The sequence below is a fragment of the Nothobranchius furzeri genome, chromosome 12 (assembly GCF_043380555.1).
Source record: "Nothobranchius furzeri strain GRZ-AD chromosome 12, NfurGRZ-RIMD1, whole genome shotgun sequence".
NCBI classification, from domain to species: domain Eukaryota; kingdom Metazoa; phylum Chordata; class Actinopteri; order Cyprinodontiformes; family Nothobranchiidae; genus Nothobranchius; species Nothobranchius furzeri.
In genome coordinates this window covers 67,166,253-67,190,059 of record NC_091752.1, presented here as the reverse complement: position 1 = coordinate 67,190,059, position 23,807 = coordinate 67,166,253, and the positions used below count along the sequence as shown (strand labels likewise).

Genomic DNA, 23,807 nt, shown 5'->3' with positions numbered 1-23,807 from the left:
TCCTGGTCCCCCTCCTCCCACCCTGCTCTGGTTTCCTGTGGGCGTCTGGTATCTGCCCTTGGGGGGGTGGGGGTGGGGGCGGGGGGGGGGTCTGTCATGACTCCCAATCCTTCACCCTCCTCTGCCTTCATGCAGCACACCTGGTCTCATCATCAAGCCCCAGCCAAGCTCTGTTTCCCTGACTACCACAATCAGCTTCATCCACTTCTCCTGCTTCTGACTCCTCAGCTCATCTCACACACCTGCTTCCCCTGCTATAAAAGATCCATTCAGCTACCCAGTCTCTGCCAGATTATTGAAAACATTTGCCAGTAAATTCTCCAGCCATCCACCCTGCCTGATCTCTGCCTCCGGACCTCGTTCTTCGCCTGACCGCTGCCTTGTATTCTGCCTGCCATTTCGACCTGCGCCTGTCTCCGACTCTGTCTCCAGCCTCGCCTAACTTTGGTAACTCTGCATCAAAATAAAAACGTTTTTTGATATACTTTTATTGTGTTTGGCGTCTTCACGGGTCTTCTGAGTTCTGTTCGTGACAGTACATAAAACACACAAGATGAACATAGCAAGACAATAAAATAACTAAAAACATTAAACCATCAATAAGCAGCAAGTTCAAATAAAGAACAGCATTACATCACACAATTCATAAAAGTCGATAAAATAAGAGAATAAAACAGAAAATCATTCTACATTAAAGCCAGGTTGAAGAAATGAGTTTTAAGCAATGACTTAAAAGCATCCAAACTGAGAGGTCCTAATCTGCAGAGGAAGGCTGTTCCAGAGCATAGGGCCAGCCACAGAAAATGCCCCGTCTCCTGTGAGACGGGGCGAGTCATGTTAGGACTGTGAGATGGACCTCATCTTCCTGGCAGGAGTGTAGGTTGACAATAAGTCATCTATATACGGTGGGGCCAGACCATGAAGGGATTTATAAACAAAAAACAACAATTTCAACTGAATCCTGTAGTCAGTGAAGGGAAGCAAGCACTGGAGTGAAATGATCGCGCTTCCTTGTTCCTGTTAAAATGTGGGCTGCTGCATTTTGAACCAGTTGCAAGCGGTTTAGGGAGGAATGCTCTAAGCCATAATAAAGGGAGTTGCAGTAGTCCAGGAGACAAATAGATGACAAACGTGTTGAAAGACCATTACCGGCAGATAATGCTTAACCTTTGCAAGTTGCCTCAATTGATAAAAGCCAGACTGGACCACTGCACTTATCTGTCTGTCCAATTTAAACGTACCTTCCATAAATAAAAACAAAATAGTTTTTTACATGAGGCTTTACAAAGTCTGAAAAGGAACCAAGTGTGCTCATAGCACCCCTTAGCAGGTCTCCACTGCCAAAAACTACAATCTCTGTCTTCAGGTCAGTCAATTTCATAAAATGAATTGACATCCATTGCTTCACATCTGCTAAGGAAACAGCTGAATTTGGGGTGAGTGGCACAGGAGTTAAGTGCTCGCCCCGTAATCGGAAGGTTGCAGGTTCGAGCCCCGCTCAGTCTGTCGCTGTTATTGTGTCCTTGGGCAAGACACTTAACCCACGTTGCCTGCTGGTGGTGGTCGGAGGGACCGGTGGCGCCTGTGCTCGGCAGCCTCGCCTCTGTCAGTGCGCCCCAGGGCAGCTGTGGTTACATCGTAGCTCATCCCCACCAGTGTGTGAATGGGTGAATGACTGGTGGTGTTTTTAAGCACCTTGGGGGGTTCCAGGACTCTAGAAGGCGCTATATCAAATACAGGCCATTTACCATATATCTGTAGGTCATCAGCACAGCAATGAAAAGTAATGTGTCTGGCAAAGATAGAAGACAATGGTAAAATATACAGTGAAAAAAGAGTTGGCCCTATTGTGGAACCTTGTGGAACACCACAAGTCATAGGTGCCGGTGGTGATGTAAAATTTTAAGTTCACAGAGAAGGATCATGCACTGCGCCCCTTATACCACACAAGACTCCAGTCGAGACAACAGAGTATCATGATCAATGGTGTCAAAAGCAGCAGATAAGTCTAGCAGCATTAAAACAGCTGAGTTGCCAGAATAACTGATCATTAATAAATCTTTAACCACCCGTAAAAGTGCACTTTCAGTGCTATGCCATGCTTTAAAACCTGACTGAGATTTGTCTGAAATGTGATGCATAGTCAGATAATCCTGTAGCTGTAATTGAACCACTTTCTCTAGAACTTTTGATTAAAAACTGAGTTTGGAAATAGATCAATAATTAGATAGTCAAGTTACGTCAAGGCTTGGCTTCTTTAAAAAGGGGATTCACTACAGTCTGTTTAACCCTCTCAGGCTCAAAATACTTCTGAGTTAAAAATGCTCATGAAATACGTATGTGGAGTAACCAGGTAGGTTGCACATCTGCAACTCCTGCCTCCTGAGGGTCAATCCAAACCTTCTGTAGACCCCCAGTATCGCTGCAGAAACTAGTGTTCTGTCGACTGCCTGCAGCCTAAATATGAAGCATGACTTATTTACCTTAATGGTCAGTTGCCCAAGGCAACAAGCTTCCAGTAACTCAAGGTTTTCATGTCCCCCAACAGTGTTGGTTTCATTTCTTAGTTTCTCACCAACAGACCCATCTTTAAAGAAAACAACATCTAAATTATTAAATCAAGCACAAAGTAAATGTCCTATTGTCAAAACTTATTTTGAGCCTGAGAGGGTTACATGGTATCCGCGGGTCCTTAAAAAGTCTTAAATTAGCTTATCCAAATGTAAGACCCTAAAACTCCTTAAAAATGACAAATAATCCATTAAATACAGTTTCTAAAGGTCTTAAATTACCAAAGACCCAATAAACAAGATTATTTTATTTCAATAAAATTTTTGTGAATGATGTTGGCAAAAGCGGAACCATACACATTCAGTTGGTTGTGAAAGGGGGCTATTTTTAGATGAGCACATTAGCTAGTTAAGCTAGTGGGAGCTTGCGCCATGGGGAAGTGCAAGTTTAATGGTAACTGGATGGCTAATCCCTCGATCGCGACGTGGTTAGCACCGGTTCCAGGCAATAGCTGGAAATTATAGTTTAAATTTAATTTTAAAAATAGCTTAAATTTTTGTCAAAGTGGCCTTAAAATGTGTTAAAAAGTCTTAAAATGGACTCCCTTAAACCTGCAGATACCCTGGATTTATAGTTTTTACTTCCACGTGGGACTATTGCCCAGTTATCTCTACTGTGGTTTCACTCTCGTTTTTTCAAATGACTGAAACAATAGATTTGTTCCTCTAAAATGTTACATCACATGTAAAACATGGGTTTACAGTTTTCACACTGGCTAAACTTACCTTGAGTGTGATTCAAAAAGAAAAAATGACAAATTTTTGACTATTTCATGAGTTCACCTTGTTACCAACAGTTGCAGTGGTGGGATATGTGCGTCTGGCTGTTAGACTCAGCATTCACTCACTAATCATCTGAAAAGGGTGGTTCTGAGTGAAAAACAGTCAATAATCAAAGAACATCTTTAAAGTATTTCTGTTTACCTGGTAAATGTCTGTTCAGGACAACTACAGGTAAAAGTAAGAATTTCTCTTTTTGAAAGAAAAATATAAAGATGGGGAAAGGGGCAATGTTTTTATTTAGAAACTTAACATGACAAGTAATATCAGTAGTTGTTGGACAAAGGTTTAGGTATGGTAGTTGTTTCCTAAATGCTCTTTTTCTGGCCTCTTTAGCGTCCTCTGGTTTCTTTAAGCTGACTGTGAATCATAAAGCCCTCCTTTGTGCAGGAAACAGGTACGTAACAAGAGACACAAACACAGAGAGACCATAAACTAACTGTTGCAGCAGTCAGAACAAGTGTCTGCGTGTGTCTTTGTCAGCAAGGACATTTAACCAATAAGACAGATTAACACGTCCAGTGTGTCTGATATTTACCAGTTACTCTGTTTTTGTAAGCAGCTAGGTGTCAGTCTGTGTGATGATCTGCAGATCCACAGTCTGAAGTTTTGTGTATGCAAGCGTGCTAAATTTGATGTGTGTGTGTGTGTGTGGGGTGGTTGACGTACATTTTCGACCCCCCGCTCTGAGCTGTAATGTAACTGAACTTTCCTGTGTCTGAGTTTCATATATGAAAGAAGTGACTCAAAGCACATCCTGTCCTGTCTCACAGTTCACTCCTCTCTCTGTATCGACCGCTCAGCATGTTTTCTCTTAACTTTCATCTCTTTTCACTTTCTGTCGAATTTTTCCACTCTTTCATCTGTTATCTACACGTATTTGTTGCTATTTGCGGAGGCCTCTTGTGAACATTTCTCCCTCTTCTCATTTTTTCAGGAACCCAATTCTGAATGCATCTTTCTGTGGTTTTCTGCAGAAACTGAGTGTGTGTCTGCTCTCTGAATCAGACCTCCCTTCGGACCCATACAACGGTATGCTGTTCCTTTACCCACAGCTAAATGCAGACACCATTGTTGCTCCTGTCGACTTTGTGTCAGATTAAACTACAGAAGACACATTTTATTGGTGTGGTGTAACCAAACCAAATCAGCATAGTTTTCTAAATTTAAATAAATAAATGGAATTGTCACAAATTCCCTGCTGATGATGCGTTTGCAAGGCCCCTAAGAAGAGCTCCTGTAGGTGGTGAGAGGAAATGACTCACAGTTCTGTGTTCCAAACATGTCTAATTCATAAAATGCCACTGCTGGTGAATGTTCTCAGTCCTCCATGTCATGGTAATTCAAAGGGTTCAAATGAAGACAACTGGGCTTCTTTGGTTTCTTGAAGAACTTTTGCTTCTCATCTGAGGAGCTTTGTCAGTTCTAAGTAGAACATGGGAGAGTCAAGCTTATAAGCTGGAGCTGTCTGTTGTTATTTACCGAGCCAAAACTACTCTGGATACCCCGCCTCTCCATCCCCTGATGAGTCGTTAGCCTAGATTGTGAGGGAGCTGTGCTGATTAGATGCAGAAAGGTGTGACCTAGACTGAAACTGCTTTATGGGTACTGGAAAGGTGAAATCTAAGCCCCTCCCCTATTTAAAGTGGGTTTTCCACGTTTGACATAGATAGCTTCTTTTCCTCCTCTCTCAAACCATCTATCTTCTCTGTCCAGAATGTGGACTTTGTCATCTCCAAAAGCATGTCCCCTGTCCTTCAGGTGTAGGTGGACTGCAGAGTCTTGACCTGGATAGTTGGCTCTACTATGTTGTGTAATTGTTTAGTTTCCCCGATGTAAAAATCTGGGGCCTCATTTATCAAGCTTGCTTACGCACAAAACGGGGTCGGAAAACTGCGTAAGCAATTTTCCACGCAAACTTTGGGATTTATGAAAGAAAACTTAGCGGAAAAATGTGCGCAACTTTAAGTTGACTAAGGACCTGGCTTACGCACATGTTGGACATGGAGAGCACCTGCAGTGCTGCTGCTGAGAAGGATACAATTATGAAATCCTGCAGCATTATCACTTGTACCGCTTCGTTTTCACACAGAACAAGACCCCCCACATGCACACACACACATGCGCGCGCACTCACACACACACAGCCTAAAGCGCAGAATACGGAATGCAGAATATCAACAGGGGGACAGATTGAGACAGAACATCATGCTTCTGTGACAGTGTGTGTCCTGTCACTGTGACCAGATTGATCATGCGCCCTGCCTACTTGTACAGGGGAGATCTCCATTTGGTTAGCGCGCGTGACTTTCACCCAGGAGTCTGGGTATCGAATCCCGATTGGACCATTTTTTTTATATCCACCACAGATCTCTCTGAAGAACTTACAACATTGACGGCTTCAGCAACGCTGTGCCACTCTGTGGATTTTCTCTTATTTGTTTTGCAAAAGCACTTCCTTTCATTTCTCCACCTCACCCACAGGTACCTCAGTTTCTGCTTCTGTGAAATTGCGCTTCCTTGATCTGCCTTGATCTACGGTCGCCATGTCCTTGGCGGAGCGCTGCAACAGCCGGCTTATGTACATGCATGAGGTCCACAAGGCACTTTGCATTGACCATTTATGGCAGTAAGTGGGCATGGTGAGGGCGGGATGTGACTAAAACGCAGCTGAGAAACATTCCTGTTAGTCTTCGATTTATGAAGCAGAGATTGCGTGCAGCTGTGCGTACTCCATGTTTGATAGATCACAAACCTGCTTGGCGTAAGTACTTTTTTTTTTTTTTTTTGTTGCTGAGCTTAAGTACGGTTTTAGTAAGGATTCTACGCAATGTTTGATGAATGAGACCCCAGCACAGTCCTCACTACACTGGACTGCATAAACGACGCCACTGAGCTTCTGCTTGGGTGTTTTGTCTTTTGGATGGACAAAAATGCCACTGAACTTATATTTGAAGCAGAAACGCTTCACTGCCATTGTACTTTGAGACAGCACAGGAAGTAAATCCAGTTGAAGGCCTGTTATGTTTGTTTTGCTGTGCTGAAGCAAATTATAGGACTCAGAAATGCTAAAGATGAGCAGCATTTCTGTTGCTGCTTTTTCTACATTGGCATCACAAATCCTGAAATAAAACACAAAACATCTCAGTGGAGACTCCCAGGAGATGTGTTGGAGTACTGGGTGAAATATTTGAAGTAGTGAGATTTGTAGCAAGTGTGTGTGTGTGTGTGTGTGTGTGTGTGTGTGTGTGTACTTGTTTTACCTACCCCGTGGGGAACTTGGCCTGACTGTCTGCATGCTCATGGGGACCCATTTCCCCATGGGGACTTTTTTGAGGTCCCCACAGGCACAACCCCATAGGAAGCTTAAAAACAGTGCATAGAAACGTAATATGCAAATTTCTCTAAAGTCCCCATGTGAGCATTTTCAAACCAAAATCAGTGTGTGTGTGTAGCCATGCGCCCCTAGTGGTAACACACAATATTGCAGTCCCCATCGGCTTTGGTGTTCTTGAAGTGTGTATGTGTTTCTTCACTCGGTGGTGCCATCTACTGGTCAGAATTGGAATGCCAGCTAATATTTATTTGCTCTATTGCGCCATTTACTGGTCAGAAGGAGAATGGCAGTACAGCAATACATTTTTGATTAGGTTTCCATTTTTCATGATAGACATCAAAACAAATTTTACTGCAAGATAAAAGCTAAGTACTGAAGTAAAATATACTTGAATAAAACAAATCCTATTTTATAATTATAAAATCAATATTTTAAAATTCAATATAAGCAGTGAACCTAAACTTTTTATATATGGTCAATAAACCTCAAAAACGCATGAAACTTTTTCAGTGGGTCTTGGCGAGTTCTTAAAACATTATAAATAAAAAGAGCTTTTTTGTTGTTTGATATATTTGATACATTTTGCCCCTTTTAAAAAGATAATAGGAACTAAAGTCCAGACAGCCTTATTAACTTATATAGCCTTATTTTTTTACATTGAACTGTTACCGAATCGTCATATAATGACCCAGTGTTGCATCATTGAATTTCAGTCATCTAATTAAGGTAAACATTTAGAAAAAGTCTTTAAAAGGGCTGAGCCAGTCTAATTTCTTGAGAATGGGAAATTAATTGAATCTATACACAGACATTTTATGAAAGGGGGCACCGTTCATAAAATGGACAGAGAGGAAGTTGTTTGGACTCAAAAATCACTTTCTGGAGAACAGCTCAGTTAAAACCTACAGCAACAAATCACTACGTCCTCCCTACTATAACACAGCAAGCTGCTGTGTTGCTCTGAGTATTTTTTCTCATTCACTAAAACAAACAAATGCTTTATGCCTTCTAATACAGTCAAAACTAACTACTGCCAACTTAGAACACTGACCACTGACCATCCGTATGGCAAGAAGTATAAAACCAAGATGGGGATTTTAACCTGCAATGACATCTCAATTTTTTAAATGAGGTTCTTTTTGCTTGGGACAAAAAGAACCTCATTTAACATTTAAAAAGAGGACATAATGAACATTGTAAGGAAACTGCAATGACATCCGTATATATGGCAGTCAAGGTTTCATCCCAGTGAACCACTGAGTGTGACTCCCCTCTATTACAGCCATGTTTTCTTTTCTAAATTCTGAAAAAAGTTTAACTTTTGAACTCAGTACAATTTTTTTTATTTTTTATGAGCAAATAGTATGTAGATGCAAGCAGTCGGAACGAGATTAAACGAAAATAGGGTTCACCTTACCCCCAAATTCCACTACCTCCGCTCCGGTCCGCCACCGCCTTCCGCAGCCGCTCGCTTCCGAACTAAATTTTTACTGGTACCCGCTCTACAACGGCTCCGTTCCGGTGCGGATACCTGAGGTGGGCAAACAAGCATGCGCGGGATTTTCGAGATCTTGCGATACAGTCCGAGCAGTAAACGCGGAAGTTAGATCCAAACACCTGTTGTGTGGGAGAAACATCGGCATGAGCTGTTTAATCTGCCCATCATTTGTGTTGACAGATCAGCAGTGTTTGGATCAACAAAGTGTGACTACTTTGATAGTAGAAACTGTATTTATGGCTTACTTTTGTGCATTTAAACTTCAGCCGCCATTGATAGTTGTTAAAAGTTGTTAAACCTGTGCATATGAAACAAAAAACACCTTTTGTTTATCGATTTATTGTGAAAAACGGAAATTGTGCTCGCTCCTTTTCCTGTTGGGCCGTTGTGATTTCTGTCCATTTACTGCGGAGGTGCTCCGGCGTCCGGCGAAAATAGGATCGATTCTATTTTTGCCGGAATAGAGGGCAGCGCACGGCGCCGCACTGCCGGAGCACGGCCGCAGTAGTGGAATTGCTCTGATTGACTACAACGGGACCGATTTTGCTCCGGCGTTCGTGTCGGAGCGGAGCGGAGGTAGTGGAATTTGGGGGTTAGAACCTCATGAGGAGCCTAAGTGTGTTCAGTGTTTCCAATGTAGTTTTTATTAATCCTGCCCATCATATTTATTAAATTTGCACGCAGATCATTATGCAAGACCTTTGGCACAATAACAAAATGTATTTACCAGTTATTTTCCTGCACATTTATACATATAATTTCATGGGGACAGAAATGGATGGAAATGGCACCCATTCAGTGGAATGGTCCACATCACGATCGTTTTATTTCAATAAATCAATCCATTGAGTTCTTTAATACTTATTGTAAAACCACAGAAGAGCAGCAATGTAGAATTCCATGGCAGGGAACCCGCTCATCACTCACTTCATGCTCTGATGTAAATTGAGGCTTTTAAATAGGTGCGCATGAAGGGCACGCGCCACGGCACGGTCACGGGTGTTTCTGTGGAGATGCTCGTGTGCACTTTGGTATAAATTCGGGATAAAATAATCGTCAGAATTATCATTTTTAAAAATGATCATTAACCCCAGCCCTATATATAAAACAAGTTTTGTATCAATCACATGTATCAAAGCTTCATAAATCAACAATCCAAGATATTGTAATTCCTCCATTTCCACTATATCACAATTATTAAAACCCTCTTGTTGTGTTGTAACATTGTTGCTGTTGTTTTGTTTATTGCGTGTTAGCTCCCAATGTCAAATGTATAAATGAAGAATCGTGTAAAGCACCTTGAATTGCCATGTTGCTGAAGGTGTACTATACAAAAAAATGCCTGTGTGTGTTGGAAATAGGCAAGCCTAAAGGCCACATTTCCTCTGTTGGTTGACCCCTATGACCTTTGACACTTCCTAAGGTGCTGCGACTCTGACATTTTGCACAGTGAATGGCTCAACCCCCATGATGATCAGAATTTATTTTGAGATTCCTAGGTCAAAACGTTTGAGAGTTAATCATTTTCCCTCCATTTTGTAATTTGGAACAAAAAAGTGAAATGTTGGCCTCTATACAGCAACCTTTGACTCCACTTAGGTTAAACTTAGCACAGGGGATGGCTCTAACCTCCCTGACAACATACTCAAACCTTGAGTTATTAGCTCCAAGTGTTTAAGCGTTATTTAGAAAAACATATTTAACAATGCCTCCTTTAATGTTGGGCTAACAAAGGAGCCGTTACTGACCCTTGCTGTCATGTACACAATAGGTGTGTTTCCACAATCGGAATTCTCGGTAATTCGACCAGAACGTCCCATACTCGCGTATCTCCACTGTAGCCAACCAGATCGTTTTTGGGGCCATTTCGGGGACCATCCGAGTCCCTGAATTCAGGTCTGTACCAAGCCCCAACCTCTGATTCTGAAGACTGTTCCTACCGTTGAAGTGACAACAATTGCAGTTCCCCATATTGGCTGGTGGCTGGCTGCAGAAAGGAACAAACTCCCATTGTTAATCATGCTAAGATCTTTACTGCCTTGTTAAAAAATCATATTCAGTTTACCTTCATGACCAATCTGAGTCAGGTGATTTGTTTTATAACTCATCCATTTAGATGTAATTTAATCTTGATATTATGAATAATTAGGGTTGTGGCTTAGACGTCAGCACTAGTGCTGGTTGCTATCGTGGCTAACAGCTACCCCGTAGATGGCTGAGGCTCGCCTGCTGCTCCACAAGGCCCAAACCTCGCAGTCACAGTAATACTGTGGTCGTTTCTTGGCTGGAGATAACCAGCAGCTGACACTGCCACCCTGCGAAGGAAAGATGCTCTAGATAATGAATATGATTAAGCTGATTTAATATTCTTTTGTTTATGCTTAGGATGCAGAGTTGTGGTTCTCTGCTTAAAATTGCCTGCCAAATCTTGTTAGGTCAAGGTTAGCACCGGGTTAGCTCAGTTTAGTTCCACCGGCTCACTGCTATGGTTGTCAACTGTCCGCTCACCCACTCAACATTCTCACTCTCACCTCCACCATCTTTAGTAGCTAAGATGGCGGCGGTGGAAACCACCCTTTATGCTTCATCTAAGCTCTTCAGCTATCTGTAACGTTATGGGGGCCCCATCCATCTTTACCCAAAAGCCAAAAAATCCAGTCAACTTTCCCTGTAGTTCTAATACTGAAAATACACCAAACATGATATGTATATGTCAGTTATATCACTGCACAGTTCTAGTAGGCCTACATTACAGGTAATACTCTGAACATCCACATTATGATACAGTGAAATTTTACAATAGCAGGTTGCTGTCATTTCCTAAAAGTAGGCCTTCATTATAACTTTTAATATAGTATTGTGGATTTTTATAGTATCATGCTGGTAGTGATTTGACTAATACATGATTTACTCTGAAATTATTATTGGTCATTATAATTTTGCACAGTACGCAATGAGTTGCTGCATTTTTACAATAGACTGCTATACTGGTTAAGGTTTATATAATACACAGCGAAACCACACACATTGTAAATACATTTAATGATCAGACAAAACTAAGAGAAAGGGAGGAAAAAAATTCTTTATTTTATTATTTTTTTGTATATTAGTTTCTTTTTATTTAAGGCATGTTGGGGTGTTGTGGGACAATGTAAGAATTTCAATTCATACTTTGAATCATAAATGTCATAATAAATGCATCTACAAAATATTTATGTTTTTAGTTTTCTAATTTCTAATTTCATTTAAGGTAATAATTTCAAAAAACATTTTTAGTAAAAACAACTATTTAAACAAATGTCATGGCTATGAAATATTAAATTTGGAGGTGCTTTGGGTTGCAAAGCTCATACATTTAACACAGATCCGGACATTTTAGGTCCCCACTATAACCATGCCCATCCCCCACTCTGCTTGCACATGTGAAAGCATGCTGTTAGCTAACTGCTGGCTAATGAAAAGGAGGCGTTGAATTTATCCACCCCTTCAGTATTGGCCAGGCTTCCATGAACACATAAAGCTATAAAACCATTACAGGAGCATCTGTCTGTCAACAGGAGTCTCCCTAATTAGTTTCACCTACAATAATGATTAGGTTTCTTCCTGCACAATCAAAAAGGTATGTGAAAAAGAATTTAAGTGAGACTGCCACGCTGGTGTGCGCTCGAGTTTAGATCGAGCGCTCCCTTTCAACATGAACAACTGCAGAGCGGTAGCAGTGGCAGACCCACACTGTGCCTCACGAAGAGTAGACATGCGGTGGAGAACCAAGTAAAATGGTAAGTTTTACTTATATTAAGCTGCTAGTTAATCATATGTTGCCTTAAAACAACTCGTAGTAAGAATATTTGTATTGTGGGTAACTGGCTGTGTTATTTGTGTGGGTAACTGGCTGTGTTGTCTTACTAAAGTTTTTAATTTAATTACTTAGTATATCTGATGTTGTTTATTATCTAAAATGTTGAACTTCATAAAAATTATTCCATGTTTAAAAAATACTGTTTTTGCTTAATTTCCTAAATGCTGCATTCACACTGCCCAAAGTGGCAGGAGCAACCAGATTCTATGTAAAGTCTGTGAGGTTAAAGTGCAGCTGCGTCTCTGCGGTGCTTTGCCCCAGATGAAGCATGCAGTGGTAATGCAACATAATATGCAGCAAACTGAACTTCTTTTGTGTGGAACACTGAAGTGTTCAATTTTGAATAACTAAAACATGAAATAGATAAAAGTTTAATGTAAAACATTTCAAACTAATTGGAATTATTTTTTACATTATTTAAGTTTTTCACAATTCTATTGTCACACAATTTTTTTGGTTTATTTCATAATATGTTATGTGTTAATTTAAATTTCAATACATTGGTGTTAATCACTTGTGAAACATCTACATATGTACATATCTTGTGTGCTCCAAGCTCAACTCAGGAGTAGGCTATGATTAAATTTTGATCTGCGTTTGAGTAAAAAAAATTTTTTTCAAAACTGTATTTAGAACTGCAACACTGGAAATGAAGCCATAAAAACAATTATTTGAATTCTTTTTTACATTATAACAGATTACTGATTGATATTTTGTGTAACTGACAGGAGAGTGAGCAGAGTTCCGGATCTGATGACGAATCTAAATGTGAAGGTATGAAAGGAAAAGCATGCATCCAAATGGAAATTAAGTTAGAATTGTCTTAACACTAACACTAAATGTATAACAGGGAGAGCTGTGGCTCATGAAGTGCAGCGTGCCTACTTGGATGAGTCTGTGTCTCCCAGGTCAGATACTGAAGTTTCTCCAAGCAAAATATTGAACCCCGGATGGCCTCCCAACCTACTCCTCACTTGTAAGTGCAACATCCAATTTAAATAAATGTTTGCTGACCCACAAATTAGTCAAGATAACCAATCAAAGCAATTTATCCAAATTTGTGGGGCAATGAATTTTGCTTGAATATTTAAGTAACAGGTCAGTAAAAATAAAGTACTGTGTTGTGTAGGTTACTTAAGCTATAAGCAGGTTTATGCTGACTTTCCCTACAAATGCCTTGAATTTTTGAGAAAATTACAGCAGGGCTGAGCTCAAATCATGGTGGTGGCAGCCTGTCACGGACAGTCACAGCAGCCACGAGATTTCCAGCAGACAGCCACGGGATTTTCAGCAACAGCAATGGCCATGGCCAGCCACGGGTTTTCCAGCAACAGGCACGGGATTTCCGGCAGCCAGTCGCAGCAGCCATGATATTTCCGGTAACAGCCACGGACGGCCACGAGTTTTCCAGCAATAGCCACTAAATTTTTGGCTGTCAGCCACGGCAGCCATGATATTTCCGGTAACAGCCACATACAGCCACAAGTTTTCCAGCAACAGCCACGGGGTTTTCAGCAGCCAGTCGCGGCAGCCACGGGATTTCCAGCAACAGCCACAAGATTTCCAGCAGCCAGCCATGGAGAGCCACGAGAATTGCAACGAAGCGAGAATTTTTTTAGCAACAATTGCCACTTGCAATGGGTTGATTTATATATTTTTCCCAGAGTTTCTACTTTAAGTCCCGTGGCAGCCTCGTTTTTTTTAACGTAATTAAATCCGAAAGACTGATATTGAATTTAAAGTCAGACGTTTAGGCAACATAACCACATAAGAGAGACAAAAAAATCAATCAGTGCAGTGCCAGTGAAAATAATATAATTCTGAGCTGTTGTTGTAACCTCTAGGTTTCAGTGTTTTACATATGATTTCTGGGTTTTCACTGCAGGTGAAAAGCTTTGCAGTAAAATAACTTTACAGTTGGCATGATTATAATTTGTCTGTATCATGATATAATAACATTGCCATGATTTTTTAAAATAACTTTATTGAACAAACAAAAGTTGTACAAGCAAATTCAAAAAAGTCATAATCTATAAAGAACATTCAAAAACTAATAAAATAATTGGAGTGAAATTAACAAATTAAAACTGAAATACATAAGAAAAAAAATATAAACCAAAATAAAAAATAAAAACCCACATCTGCTATTAAGATAAAATGAAATTTGAGAATTGAAAGTTTTCCAATATTTCTGATTTTTTTACATTGCCATAAGGAATAGTAACAAAATAAGTAATCACATTAGATTCTTTGAAATAATTCAGCAGCAGAGACAAATACTCCATTTTTATTTATGTAGTAGTGAGCGACAGCAGTGCCCTGACCAATCACAAGCTTGCGCTCTCCGTCTTGACGGATGGATGTTTATAATAGTGGGGTCAACTCCGTACGTACTTGCGTGCCTGCCAGGGGCCCTACGCAAGGACGGATAATGGTGTTGCGTGTCTCCGCACTGATGCAGAGGGGGAAGCTTGAATTAGGCTTTAGGTCTCGTTGGAATTGGAAACCTCGTGGCTGCCGCGGCTGGCTGCTGGAAATCTCGTGGCTGCCGCGACTGGCTGCCGGAAATCTCGTGGCTGACTGCTGAAATCTCGTGGCTGCAGCAACTGGTGGTTGGGAAGCTCGTGGCTGTCCGCGGCTGGCTTCCAGAAATCTCGTGGCTGTCCGTGACTGGCTGCCACTGACACGATTTGAGCCTGCTGTCTCTCGAAATTTATTTGAAAATGGTAGATGGCCAGCATTTGTATAGCCCTTTAACTACTCCTTGAGGACCTCAAAGCTTTCTCAGTTTTACATAATATTTGCTATCAATTCTTTATGACTCCATTCCTAAATAAATAATTAGAATAAGTGTTTTGCATACAGTATAAACATTAGCAATTAACTGAAACTCCTACTGGTGTTTATTCTCATCTGTCTTTTTTTCTTCCTCAAGCTGGTTCTGATGAGATTGAAATTACACTTCTGCCAATCATAAGTTTAAGTATTAAGGGCTTACACAAAGGGGTAAGGATGTCACATGGGATTAAGCCTAAACATGGATTGCTATTAACATGGTTCAGATAGGACAGGGGTGTCAAACTCCAATCCACGAGGGTCGGTGTTCTGCAAAGTTTGTGTTCCAGTTTCAACACACCTGAATTATATGCTAAATTGCCTCCTCAGCAGGCAACTAGGTTATATGGGGTTATACTTCTGTCCTAATTGTGATTCAAGTGTGCTGAGATGGTATGACTTTCTGCCATTTTCAATTTAACAGTGCCCTTAGCTCTCAGACTGCAGGTTTACTGGTAGTTCCTAGGATTTCTAAAAGTAGAATGGGTGGCAGATCTTTCAGCTACCAGGCTCCTCTCCTATGGAACCAGCTCCCAGGACTGGTTCGTGAAGCAGACAACATGTCTGTCTTGAAAAGTAGGCTGAAAATCTTCTTCTTTGACAAAGCTTACAGGTAGACAGATTACTGTTAATAGCTTCTGCTTTAGGCTATGCTACTGGAAGACACTGACTCGTTTTATTCCCTTTTACAATTCCTTAATTGCATTATTTGCTGTTATTACAACTGCTAACCTGATCTGGTGCTCTGCTCAGCGGGATGCCTCAATGAACGAGGGCCTTCACTGGGCTGGTGCTCCAGTGGTTGAATGTTCTCCCTGTCAACTTGTGAACTTTTGCTCCTGCATCAGTTCTGTTATTCTTTCTGTGTCTCTGCTCTGTCTCCTCCAACCATCAGACGGTCTCGGCAGATGACTGCTGGTACGGAGCATGGTTCTGGTGGAGGTTTCTTCCTGTTAAAAGGGAGTTTTTCCCTCTCCACTGTTGCTTCATGCTTTTTAGTGAGAGGGATTGCTTGGGCTGAATCCGCATGTCAGGGTCACAACTGCTGGGCAATTAAACAGTTGTCTGGGATAGAAAACTTTAGAACTGAGCAAATAAATAGAAATGTCTGTCCTGTAAAGTGCCTTGAGATGGCGTTTGCTGTGAATAAGCACTGGAGAAATAAACTGAATTAAGTTGACTGAACCTGGAACCAAGTTCTAATATAAGCTCTTAGTAAAATGTTTAAACGCTTGTTTTTTAAAAGGTGAAACAGTTAGGTCTTTGTCTTTTCTTTTCCAGGAAGACAGTCATCACATTCAGCGTTTGAAGAAACTGACAGCTCATCATGGCAAATGTGAGCGCAGTTTTGAGAAGGCTTATGCAATGCAGACAAAGGAGGAGCAGGACAGAACATTAATGTTGCATCATCAACTGAACATGAAGGTTGGTGCTATTTGACGGCTAGATAACGTCGCAATAAAACAATTTAAAATAACAATCCAGCAGAGTAGAGTTTTAAGATGGGTTTCGAATGTTGTTTCTGCCTGTAACAAAAAATATCTAAGTGAAGGTTTTGGTGTAGCTCTTTAGTTGGACTGGAGGGTGGTAAAATAGATAAGATTTTTTGCAAGTTGACCTGGCACCAAACCAGTGCTTAATTCGGAAATGAAACGTTCCCGGAACGTAAAAAGTGACGTCACACCAAACTTCACTAAAGGCAAAATAGATGTGGTAGCACGCACAGGGTGGGGGTGGGGGGTTGTTCCGGTTGATTCACTGGAGTTTTTGACAATTAAAAATTGCGCCCACATTTTCAAGTTAAAACACATTTCTTTCAACAACAGTAGTTTTTGAATCATTACTGTTCCCCTGCTTCAGCCCTCCTCTTCTTGCGCAGCAGCCGCAATCTCTCTGGTGTTCCTGCAGCCTCAGAGTTCCTGCTGCTCTAAACATTGAAAGAATAATTTCATTTTCTGTTCCTCACTTCTGATTATTTGCAATTGTGTCTGTTTGTTGCAACCACCAGGTACAAAAATGAACTTGTTTTTATTTGACTATTTTTCTGTCCTGTCTCTGTTATCTTCCTGCATCTCCTCTCAATCCTAATGAAAAACTGCTACATGTCTTCATGTTTTTCACCTCATAAATTAACTGTAGTTTAAAAAGATCTACGGACCGCAAAAATAGCAGAGTGCGCACCGGCCGCACCGGTAAGGTGCGTCAGCGGAGGAGAAAACTGGTGATGCACTCCGCTCCGCAGCAGCGAAACGCATCAGACACAAATAAAAGACAGAAATAATTAAAGGATATGAGCCGACATGAACGATCACATGTTAACTTTGTTTTTGGGGTGGCGAAACTTTGAGAATGTTACTGTGACCGTGCTCAGGACACATCTGTCTGGAGCGCGTACGAGCTCTGCGCCTCTCAGCTCTAAATAATCCCCGGAGAGTCCACATGAATAATGTAATATAAGTAGAACCAGGATCGTTTTGGGCTTCCGTACAGGGTGTGAAAGCAGAGGGCTGCCAGGGGAGCCATCCTTTGGGGTGAGCTGAGATCCCTTTAGCTCACCAGTAATTCGAACCCTGTGTATAGCACAAGTTGGTCGTGTGAGTTGCCGGATCCTAGCAGACCGTTGCTCAAACGGTCCTTTCAAAATAAGACAGTTCCCGGATCTTGTTCTGGCAAGATCCGGCTCAAATTAAGCACTGCGCCAAACCATACTTGCCTTGCTGCTACTGTCGTACTGAGGTTTAATATTTGTTTCCATCCCAACTCAGTTATTACATGCATTTTTAATAAATGTAACTGTAGTAAGTTAGCCTTGAATGGGATGCCTACTATATTTTGTTAGTCAAAAATGTTTGGTTTGTTTTGATTTACAGAGTTCCACTGGAATAGACATTCCAAAAGTTATTGCTAACCACTTCACATCATTCTTCTTTTTTCTTCACAAAATTAGGGTCATCATCTGAAAGTGAAGATACCATCACCTTTAATGAAACTCCACCTGATGTGATCCAAGATGACAGCGTTCCTATGCTCACAAGAACCCAAAGTGTAATTGTAAGTTTGTCTTCAAATGTTAATGTATAATCTCAATTAGGGTTGTCACGGTGTGAAAATTGAACCTCACGGTTATTGTGACCAAAATTATCACGGTTTTCGGTATTATCGCAGTATTTTTTTTAAACATGTTACATTTTCAGACAACTAAATAAACCCTGTATATCAGGAAAATATTGTCCTCAGTTTGTGTCTATATGTTGCCTAAAATTTGTTATTTTGTAATTATGTTGTTTATTTGTTTACATTTTTCCCCTTTAGTCTTTAAAATACCAATAGTTGCCCATAACTTTTTATTTTTTGTCTGTTGGATGTCATCATTTTAAAAATATTAGATCAGATGATACTCAGTACTCAAGTAGCCTTCTAATCAGATTCTCCAATAGCATATTTACCTTTATCTAATGTATTAATTATTCCATCGGTTGCTTCCATTATTGCAAGTGCTGTTGTCCTCTTTTCTCTGAATCCGTACTGACTATGGTCTAGTATTTCGTGTTTATTTAAAACGTTTTCTAGTCTGATATTAAATAGTTTTTCCAGGATTTTTGAAAATTGAGGAAGAAGTGATACTGGCCTGTAGTTGTTAAATAGATGTTTATTCCCATGCTTAAAAATTGGTATTACTTTAGCTTCTTTCATTTTCTGAGGAAATAAACCAGTTTGGAAGGATAAGTTAAATATAAAAGTTAATGTTTTAGAATAACATCAATAACTCTTTTAAACAACACCATATCAATACCGTCACAATCAGTGGAGACTTTGTTGTTACATTTATCAACAACTGATTTAACTTCCAACTCATCCACTGCTGAGAGGAAGATTGAGTCAGGGTAGGTTTTTTTTTAATTTTTTTTATCAGTGGTTCACTTATTGTCTGTCTTTTTTGGCTTGGTATATTTGCTGCTAGCTCTGGGCCTACATTCACAAAATATTCATTCATTCTATTAACTACTTTTATTTTATCATAAATATCACTTTGATTATCAGTAAAGTATTCAGGGTATACCATTTTCTTTTTCCCAACATTACTTAATTTGTTTAGTACGGTATATCTCAAACACCTTTTAAGTTATTCTTATTTTCATTTAGGAGTTTTCTGTAGTATATTTTTATACTGGTTCTTATTATTTCAGTTAATTTACTTTTGTAAACTTTATATCTGATTTCAGCTTCCTTAGTTCAAAGTTTAATAAAATTCCTATAAAGACTTGTTTTTCTTTTTACAAGCATTTTGGAATCCTTTAGTTAGCCATGGGAGATTTTTATACTTATGACTTCCATTAATGACCTTGACTGGACAATTCTTATTGTAAAGTGTCTTAAATATGTCAATAAATTTACTATATGCCATATCAACGTCATCTTCCCTATAGACTACATCCCAGTCTTGGGACATCAATTCCCCTTTAAATGCAGCAATTAAATCGTCTGTTCGTAATCTCTTATATATCTATTTCCCTGATTTTCTTTGACACCTACTTTCTTTAATTCCATTGCTGATGTCAAAATATACATATATAGGTCAGTGGTCACTAATATAATTTATTAGTATGCCACCTGCAATATTTTTTTCAACACAAATTGTAAAAATATTGTCAATCAAGGTTGCACATTGTGCCGTAATTCTTGTTGGTCGTGTGATCTTCTGGAACAGGGATAAGCTATACATCATGTCTAAGAAATCTTCAGTATGTTTATGCAGTTTTGACTTCGTGAGATCAATGTTAAAGTCCCCACAGATGAAAATATCCTTTTGGCCAATTTTTGTGTACTTTTTCTCTATACAGGTTTTAAACTAATCCATATCCGATCCTAGGGCTCTGTATATACAGCTAACTAGTATATTGTAAAGGGTTAATTTACATTTATTTAATGAACCATAAGACGTAGGGCTGGGCGATATGGCAAAAATAGAATATCACGATTTTTCCAATATTTTATCACGATTTCGATTTTATCACGATTTTTTATCCATGGATAGTATAACTTCAATTGCATATTAAAGAAGAGAAACATTGAATAAATAAACATTTATTCATATTAGGGATAATCAGCACAGTGCTAACACGCTTATATTTTAAACTCACACCAGAGATGATAAAAGCCCTGAGAGAAACAATTACAAAAATCAGTTTTTCTCGTTTTTCAAGTAACTTAACATAAATTAAAATCGTAAACATATTTAAAGTGCAAACATGTCAATTGCAAACGTATTGTGCAAACATTAACTTGTTAAAAATACTATGTAGCTCCCAGTTGCTCATGTAGTGGATAGTTAAGCTCAAATACGGCTCTGATGTGCGGCTGGACCAGAGATCGCTTGTGGTAGCAAAAAACTGCGCATTCTGAATATTTTCTGCAACAAGTCTAAGTAAAGTAAAATTTTCCAGTGCAGATTGGAGACAACCCATAGAAGCACTGATTTGATCTCATTTCAGAGAAAAATAGAACAGGTTAGATGCACCTAATAAATAAAATTACTAACAAACTCAAGAATGTTTCTTTGCTTCACTGTTCTGGTGCTGAAAATATCACTAATGCGGATCAAAGTAGATATACAGATGAATGCACCTCTTATTATTTGGAAACTACATTTACTGCAGCTGGCAGAGGCAGAGATTGTTTCTATTGATACACGGAATTTACAGAATCATTTTAAATTGTAATAGGGGAAGACTGAAGGAGGGAGCGGTAAAATACGGTGTGTCCCCAGCAAAAACAAGAAACTACGAGTCTGATAAAACCCGCTGGTTTTCCATCAGGCAGTCACGGGGCAGCTCCAACGACCCAGTGGCCAAGGCGATCTCAGTCCGGCTCGGCAGAGGGTGAACGAGCCGAGGCGATGTCGTGCTCTGCTTAAGAAGAAGTGTTATTTTCCTACTTCAGAAGAAGCGTCCAACATGTTTTTACGCTTTCTCCGAGACATGTCACATCGCTAAGTTGTTAGCGCCGTGCGCTAAGGAAACCCTGCGTTCCTCTTCGGAACGAAAACCTCGTTGTCGCTCAGCCGCGGCCGAAGCCATGTTTGTTCACACACAGGTGAAAACAAGCGGGGCACTAATATATTACTATGACTCAGTCTAATTGGTTAAGGGTCAAACAAAGGCGTGTCATTCGCCTGAGGTAAGTTCCATTTTCATTCAGAGGCAGAAATTCAACAGCAGAGCTGTGAATCGTGATAAAAAGGTCTCTCAAAAATGACAGACCGTCATATGTGTAGATCGTAAAACGGTCTAAAATCGTCATATCGCCCAGCCCTAATAAGACGTAAGATTCCATAGTAAATATGAAATCAATCTTATGGATCTTTGGGTACTTTTAACCAGAAGATTGGAACTTTTTATTGCAGGGACTATGTAACACATTCGTATTAACTGAGAGACAACAGAAGAGCGAGTCACCTTTAAAATTTAAGATTTATTTCTAAACAATTTTAAACAAGATTAACTCTAAATTCTAAGTGAATGGATGAATCTTAGTGTGAATGAGACATGAGATGAGGGTTAGGGTTAGGCTTAAGAGCTATTAAATTCTTTATGGAGCACACCCTTTCGTTATTATCCTGATGCTTTACCAAGATGCACCAGCGGTAGACTCCCAGAGATCGGTGCACAGCCCGGAGGCCGGGCCTGGCCTGGTGGTTGGAGCAGGGCCTAGTCTGGTAGCAGGAGCTGAGCTTGTAGCCGGGCCTGGTCTGGTAGCAGGAGCAGAGCCTGGTCTGGTAGCAGGAGTAGAGCCTGTTGCTGGAGCAGAGTCTGGTGTAGTAGCAGGAGCAGAGCCTGTTCTGGTAGCAGGAGCAGAGCCTGTAGCCGGGCCTGAACTGGTAGCAGGAGCAGAGCCTGTTGCTGGAGCAGAGCCTGGTGTGGTAGCAGGAGCAGAGCCTGTTCTGGTAGCAGGAGCAGAGCCTGTAGCTGGAGCAGAGCATGGTGTGGTAGCAGGATCAGAGCCTGTAGCAAAACCACCGAGTGACAAGCTGGAGAGCTAGGGGGAATGAGTCTCTTGAATTGTTAAATTCATAATTATTCTTGGAAAGAGACCAACTCTTATCTGCCCCTGGGAACCCCGTAAGGCATAGTGTAATTTCAATATGGGGGTGTCCGCGACATGGTTTAAATGTAGATAGCGTGCACTGCGGCTGCTTTATATGGTGACTCGTTGCATTCTCCCTCAACCCAAATCCTCGGATCACACATTTTAGCTACAACGTTAACTTGCCTTGCATTGATTGTAGAGTGGTGGGTGATGGTCACGCAGATGTGTCATGAGATTTGAAGCGTTGCTGTCTTTCACAGACACTTTTTCCTGCACGTGCTGCAAACAGGATAGCCGTCTTCTATCAACTGTCCCTCGGCATTCTTCAAATATCCAAAAAATGCCCATACTTCCCACTTTGTCTTATTTGAGGGATAATAAATGTCCTGAGCGCTGCCGTCTCCTCCTTTGGCCATTATTTCAGCTTTAGCTTCAAGAAAGTTTTGGTTGTAAATAACAAAGTGCGCATGTGCCACCGGCAACTTCAGCAGACGATACGGTGGCTGGTAAGGGTCACCGCGCCTACACCGCAGCCATGGTAATCCACCGAGATAATACATTTTTTTAAAAACAAGACAATCATTATTATTGTCAACTTTTTTACCAGGGTTTACCGCTACACCGGTTACTGTGACAACCCTATTCTCAATCAGTAAGGACATAATTATGAATTGAAAAGAAAGTAACTGGACTTCTTGTCTTGAAAATGTTTCGTCTTTCTTCCAAGAGACTTCTTAAGAACTGAAAAGTCCAGCCCCTATCCTTTTAACTCAAGATTTGTCTTTTGTCAAACTAGAGCTGGGAGATATAAGACTTGTCATATCACGATACATCTTTTTTCCTTTCAGGTGATATATATATATATATATATATATATATATATATATATATCACGATATAAGTCAAACTACTCTATATGTAAAATTTAAATGTGCCGTTGCTTTTAAGTAATATGTGAAATCATCAGAAATTTGTTTTGATTTAAATATTTAGTTTCCTGTCAAAGGTTCAGCAAAACAGTCGTACTGAGGGAACATAACAGATCTGTTTCAGATGACTAAAATAAAAAAGGTTCATATTAAAAACTAAAGTCAGGACTAAAGCGTTCTAGTTTACAAAGAGAACACAAAAATGACTTAACTGCTTGGTCAACTCCACTTAGAAACAAAATATCAATTCTAAAAATAAATCTCAGTGTACAGTAAGTTTTACAGGAGAATAGACATAAAATTGACAAACCTTTCGTCAATATCAAATGAATAAGATAAGAACTAAAAGCAAATTATCCCAATCTGTCCTTGTATAGTTTTTTTAAATAGTTTAATTCAGTTGGCTATGAAAAAAGGAGGGAAGAACTATATTGCGATAGTCTCATTTTACTATTGAAAATAGGTTATATTGCTATACATATCATTATTGTTTCATTGTCCAGGCCTATGTCAAACTTTTACTGAATTGTATGAGATCTTCACTTGCTGTGACTCAGGAACACATTAAACAAGTTTTTTCCTGTAATCATCACCCCATCCATCACTCTTTACTAGGGCTGGGCGATATGGCAACAATAGAATATCACGATTTTTCCAATATTTTATCACGATTTCGATTTTATCACGATTTTTTATCCATGAATAGCATAACTTCAATTGCGTATTAAAGAAGAGAAACATTGAATAAATAAACATTTATTCATATTAGGGATAATCAGCACAGTGCTAACACGCTTATATTTTAAACTCACACCAGAGATGATAAAAGCCCTGAGAGAAACAATTACAAAAATCAGTTTTTCTCGTTTTTCAAGTAACTTAACATAAATTAAAATCGTAAACATATTTAAAG

General features: G+C 39.9%; 1 protein-coding gene and 1 long non-coding RNA gene across 2 annotated transcripts in view; both read left to right on the top strand.

Annotated features, from left to right (window-relative positions):
* LOC107372781 (meiosis inhibitor protein 1) overlaps positions 1-23,807 on the top strand; it is a 134,539-nt gene that overhangs the window by 59,980 nt on the left and 50,752 nt on the right. The window contains 2 exon segments of the mRNA XM_070542860.1: positions 3,687-3,747; positions 4,288-4,382. Of these exon segments, the coding sequence (XP_070398961.1) occupies positions 3,687-3,747; positions 4,288-4,382 (156 nt within the window).
* On the top strand, positions 11,927-22,619 carry LOC129153225 (uncharacterized). Its single transcript, XR_011515787.1, has 3 exons — positions 11,927-13,020; positions 16,161-16,304; positions 17,827-22,619. It is a non-coding gene; the product is annotated as an uncharacterized lncRNA (long non-coding RNA).